Raw genomic sequence first — 6,000 nt, forward strand, 5'->3', positions numbered from 1 at the left:
TTCCCTCTGGATTTTTTATCCCCCATTAGTAGGAGCAAAGAGGGAAAAAAAAACAACGGCCCATCGGCAGGATTTGCGAGCTGGTTGCCCCCCATTCTTTTTGGCAGTTGCCCTTCTTGTTCGACCCACCATTCCGTCCCAAGCGTGTCAAAAAAGCACAGACACGCTGCAACCTCTCCGAACCACACAAACACTGACCACAACTTAACATCTGCATACATTTACCACTTCCTCACTGTCCGCTGAACCGCTCGGAGGAGGGCTTCTTACGTGCCGACAGCCTGCAACACTACCTCCAACCAGGCTCAGCATCTCGGGCCACAGATTGGACTTGACGGTCCCTCACCAGCAAGAGGTTCGAGCCACGAGTCATTAACCCGCAGCTGGGCATTGAGGGGGGGGAGCTCAGCAGGAGGGCACATCCTGGCAGGCAAATCCACCTGAGGTGGGCTCGCACCAGACCAGGAAGCCGGGGTTGCATGGGCGATTGGTTGGCTGCCCACTTTTTTTTAGCTGAATTATCCTGCGGCTTCGATAAGAGAAAGCGCAAACCCTGGGGGCAACCTGGACAGTCGCTGGATCATCAAAGGCCGAGGGTCCCCGAAGGCGAAAACGATTACCTATTGCCCGCCTTATTTCACCGGAAATCGTAGAAACAGCCGGTCGCCGTGTGTTGTCGACGGGTAACGAGAAACGGGAGGCGGCCAGAAGCCGGGAACTGACAACAACAAAAAAACAACAAACCCCGGCCCGTACTGCCTTTTGACCGCACACTCCGCAGTAACCTACCTGGGTATCATCAGTCAGTCCCCTGTCCCGATCACTTGTGGGCTGGTGGGGATTCCTCGTTGCTCCAGGTCGGCTGGTGTCCCATTCTGCTGCTGCCCAGCGTTCAGCAACCGCAAGCACCCATTCGCAAGGACCCCAGCATCTACACTACATACATACCAAACATCGGCTCAATTCACGCAGTGCCTGCCTGTTGTCTGAGGTGGCCTTCCAAAGCAAGCCACTCCATACGTGAGAACTCGCCTGGACCACGCGTCAAAAAAGACAAAAGACAGCAAGCAGTACACGCCTCTGAGGACATCTCAACAGGCCTTCAAGGTCAACTAACATATTGTATTTACACCTTCACCGACTTCCAGTAATTACCAGCCATTTTGTGCAGGACGTGCCTGCCCAGGCTCAGCACATCCTCCTCCACACGGGCTCCACTCATCTTGTCAACGATTCGAGAACGTCAACCCCTCCCTCTCATTCACTTTCGTCCACGCGCACCATCACAGTGGGTAGCCTGAACTGGGGTGACCACCCCTTCATCTGTTGCAACTGGAGAATTATACCGGCCCTGCTAGGTTTGGACCATACAGCTTACCGGTACCCCATCTATCTCATTTCCCACTCACCACACCTGTATAAAATTCGCGTCCTCCCGCACTAAGCTCGATATTCCCTCGCGCATTTCTCTGGAGGGCGGCTCCCGACTTCAGTCTGCACATCAATCAGCATCTGGAACGTGCCTCTCTTTTCGCAGAGGCGACAGGCTTCATCACCACACAGCATCCTCCATCATCACAAGCTGTTACATACATCAGCGACGACAAGCCGCCGTCGTCGATCAACAGAGTCAGTCCTCAGCAAAGCACAAACCTTAAAACAGACCCATCAAGCTATCCCGTACTGTCGAGAGGGAGAGCCACTTTTCTAGCCCTTTTAGCGCCTTCGCCCTGAAAAGAGAATCGTGCAGTGGCAGAGGGAGAGAGGCACTGGGCGCATTTTAGCCAAACTTTTTTTTCCGCCAAGGGTGGATCTCTTGAAAGTCAGAACCATCCTTGTCTGGTGACTGGATTGATCTGCTTGGTGGACGCCTATCAACAAGCCCCCATCGAGTCAAGTACAAGGACCCTGGTTCTGCGGAGTCCCCTCAGAGCTACCAAGAGGAAGACCGTCTGGGCCCAACAAAGCTAAATAAGAGCGCCAGCATCGCCGGTCCTCGAGCTATCAGGTGCCGGGTCATCGACGATTCATCAAGGCTACAGCCCTCTACCCCTTGTCTGTCTGAACGCCTTAATACATTGTTCCCGCCGCCGCCCGCTACTTGGGACGAAAGCAGCCATCTTTCAATCCGCCAGACCTCCCGCTTTACGCCTCCACCAGCAGCTCGCTTCACGCCGATTCCACCCAGACGGGAGTATGCTTAGGGAGCTTCCACCACAGCAGGCTACATCGCTCCCCCGCCCTGGCCAGGAACAGCTGCCAGGCAAACAGCATATGGAACGCACTGCCGACTATTCAGGTTTGCCATCGCCTTATCCTAGTACCGTCGGCGACGCCCAATCTGAGGCCTCTTCTGTAGATCCTGCTACGGTTGCATCAACAACATATTCTCAGCAGCCAGAAGTGAGGTCAGCAACCGCGTACCCGGCAGCAGGCACGCCAACTTCTTCAGAGTACAGCGTGTATCCTCCTCACTCGGCCCGGTCTGCCAACGGCACTTTTCCGGACACCCATCTCCAGCGTTCCTACCACCCGGCCAGCAACCACCAAGGCAGCAGTGGAGGTATGGCGCAAACACCAACCAGTCCGTTGCCTTTACAAGATGGGCGTAGCCATCACAACCCGCAGCAAGCCAGATCTGACAGCGGAGTACCTATAGATCCATCAATCGCCGCAGCAAGCCCGACGACGTATTCTCATCCGCAATATTCGCCCTACGCCGCTCCCCATCAAGACATGTCCCACCAATACGCCCACTCGGGTGTTTACCAGACAAGTCGACCAGATTGGGCCACCTATCAGTCCCCTGGCGGGGTTATGGCCGGAGGCCACCACGCTGTCTTCGCCCCATCAGCATCGGCAGCTGCTCAACCACGACCTAATCAGGTGAGTTTGGTGTGTCTTCCTTTCCAGAACAGCACTTCGCGCTCGAAGAGATGCGGCGGGTATGGGACCATGGTGTGTTTTTTTGGGGGGGTGGGAGGACGCTCCGGCATCGGACTCTGCTGGTGATCTTGTTGTCTGTGGAATCGGCGTGGCTCCACTTGTAAGCAGGCAATCAGGGGTTTGGAGGGGGGTCGAGAACAACGATCGGAATGGCACAGAGGTTGAAAGATTGGGAAACGACAGCTTGCTAACGGCTGTGGCGCAGGTGTACTCATTCGTGCCAATTCCGGGCGCGCAACAACATAAGCGCCCTCGGAGAAGATATGAAGAAATCGAGCGCATGTATAAGTGCGGGTGGAATGGGTGCGAAAAGGCCTATGGGACACTCAACCATCTCAATGCGCATGTCACCATGCAGGGTCATGGAAACAAGAGGACTCCTGAAGGTATGTGTGTCTTTTCATTGTGTTGCTCAATTTAGTGCCGCACCAGCGCGCGCTTGTTTTGGTTTCCCGAGTTTTGGTTCCCTTTGGCGTTGCGTCCTCGCGGGCTAGCGCTGGGTCGAACCGGCCTGTTGGTATTCAATAACAACGCCATGTCCCGACTGATAACTAACTTGTGCGCCTCGTAGAATTCAAGGAAATACGTAAAGAGTGGAAGGCGCGCAAGAAGGAGGAGGAAGCTCAAAGGAAGGCGGAAGAAGAGCGCCAACGCCAGGCTGCCGCCTCCGCCGCTGCTGCGCAAGGCACGGCGGATTCCTCCGTCGCCGACGGTGCCCAACCAGCCACCACATATTCGGGTTCGAGGGCCGTTCAGCTCCCGCCGATTGGCTACGGTCCTGCTCAGTACCCTGCCCCTCCTTCGGCGGGCATGCAGCAGCCCCTTTCCGAGTACCAGAGCGCTGCTCACGTCTACCCCAGCTACTCGCCCCCTACGTACGGTCAAACATCTCAGCCAATGTATAACCAGCGTATGTAACCCTGATCGGGCATGCTGTCGGCAATGTTGCATTCTAACACACTGCTTTGCTGAAGACAACGGCGGCCAAAACAACCACTAGAGGGAGGAGGCTTTGCGATGGAGTGGAGCAGGTTATGACGATGGCACAATGCCACCATGGAGCTGAATGCTCGAGATACTCATGGCGTCATGTCTACACTTCGTGCCGTAGAGCCGGTCGAAAGGAAGCGCCGATATGGCTTTACTTTGATTTTTGTGGAGCGTTCACACAAGCTGCCGATAATTTTCGAGGTCGGCTGACGAGGATAGGGGGGCTAGGTTGGTATCGACAGGTTTGGTCGGAGCGGAGCATTTACAAAGTCATGGCTGTCTCGGAGCATTGGGTTGAAGGTGTTTGTTGTGGTTCTTGTGTTGTTGTTTTTGGCAACCTTCCCGCGCTAATGTTATCTTACCAAAACTGTATACTTTCTGGGAGGGTTGCGAGACCTCTTTTTCATTTTTCGGTTGTGGAGGAAATACCCCGGGGATGGAGAATGCTTGGTTGGCGGATGTGTGGAGTTGTCTGTGTCTTGATTGAATTCTCGCTTATTGTTTATGTCTACATATCTATTCTTCTCTTTCCTGCACATCAAATCAAATTGAGAGCGGGGGGTGTTTTGCGAGTTTGTTTTGCAAGGCTTTGAAAGAAAGATTATAGAGATCAGGAAATAGGGAAAAGGAGGTATGGGAGGTGCGTGTTGGCAGTCGGTGAAAACGAGAGAAGGATGGGTGATGGCTTTGTGCGTTGTTGAGTGAGGAGCATGGCACAATGCTCGGAACAGACGCAAGCAAAGGGTGGAGAGCAAGGAAAAGGCGTGCATAATTAGATCATGCTGGGAGGTGCCTTTGTCACTGACTACTGGCATTGCCGCCGACGATCAGCCCTGGCAACTGGAAAGCCGTTCCCTGGATTGCTCGTGGTGCGGCTTCGCCAGCAGGCAATGGAAAAGGTGCGGTTGCATATGATACGGCGACCGTCCACCTACCCAAGCATTTGTTACGTTATATAAGCACGCCGTGGGATGGGCTCTGACTTGGTATGGGAAAAAACCAGACCAGGCTCATGTCCACATACATACGAGGCGAGGAAGAGGAACATCCAACCGCCGCCCCCCTCTCAAGAAGCAGAGCGGAACTTATCTAGAAACTTGAGGATCAAAATTGTAAAACTCAAACAAACAACAGCCAAGCGCTCTACCTTCCCGTTCTCTGATCTTTGTTCCTGTGTTGTGTAACCCTTTTGGCATGAACTTTCCATGTGCGATGCTGCTGCAGCTACCGCCCGAACCTTTTTAGTTTATTCTTCTAGAAGACGAACACGTTCCCACTGTTGAGAAGGTGCCACAAACGGCGGGATGCAGTTGTAGGACGAGAACTTCCTCGAGGCGGCAGGTGGCCGAGAGCAAAAGGGCAGGTATACAGAAGTACCGGTACTTGCGAGGTACAAGACCTTCCTTACCTGCCCTGTCTTTGTATCTGTGGACGAACTTGACGCCATGGCCGGGGTGACCCCTAGCGATTAAGCTGTGTTGTAACGTTGGGATGTTTAGTCTCGGTGGCGGACTGCCCGGCCATGCATCGTCAACGGTTTTTGTTGAGTTGTGGTTTTTTTTCTTCCTCAGGGGTAATAACGTTTAGTGTGCTGCCGACGTTTTAAATTATTACGGAGAATACTGGCCAGTTAACTGAGTGGAAAATGTATATATACATTGCAGTCATTTTGACTGTTCTTCTTCTTCTTCTGGAAGAAGGGGGGGAGTGGTTGTCAAAACTGAGTGAACTGCGACAGGGGGTTGCTGTTGGGATGACGCAGTTGCTTAACTAGCGTTGTGTAACCACACTTTTCTTTTCTTCTTTTTCTTCTTTGGCATTGGGGGGTTTAATCGGGCCGGCTCGGGAGGTTGTCTTTCGGGAGCGGGCCGGGAAGGGGAGGGATGGATGGTGGAATAATTTAACGAAAACTAAAAGTTTGTTGATCGACGGTTTTCTCTTCGCCAGGTTGGTGTACAGCAGCAAAGCCTGTGGGTTACATGAACGCTGCCGAGGACGAGAAGAAGATGCGAGGCAGATGACTTGCTTTTTGGGTGACACTTGTCATACTTTGGTTGCTTGAGC

The 6,000-nt window shown here is 53.4% G+C and overlaps 1 protein-coding gene across 1 annotated transcript; it reads left to right on the plus strand.

Annotated features, from left to right (window-relative positions):
• Window positions 1–2,196: 2,196 nt before the first annotated feature.
• Window positions 2,197–4,529, plus strand: PODANS_7_11370 (uncharacterized protein; the record flags this gene model as incomplete). Its single annotated transcript, XM_001908473.1, has 5 exons — window positions 2,197–2,584; window positions 2,660–2,886; window positions 3,152–3,332; window positions 3,519–3,856; window positions 3,921–4,529. 5 exons carry the CDS (start codon window positions 2,197–2,199, stop codon window positions 4,527–4,529), a joined length of 1,743 nt encoding a protein of 580 aa, XP_001908508.1.
• Between the last annotated feature and the right edge of the window lie 1,471 nt (window positions 4,530–6,000).

This window comes from Podospora anserina, chromosome 7, assembly GCF_000226545.1.
Source record: "Podospora anserina S mat+ genomic DNA chromosome 7, supercontig 1".
NCBI lineage: Eukaryota > Fungi > Ascomycota > Sordariomycetes > Sordariales > Podosporaceae > Podospora > Podospora anserina.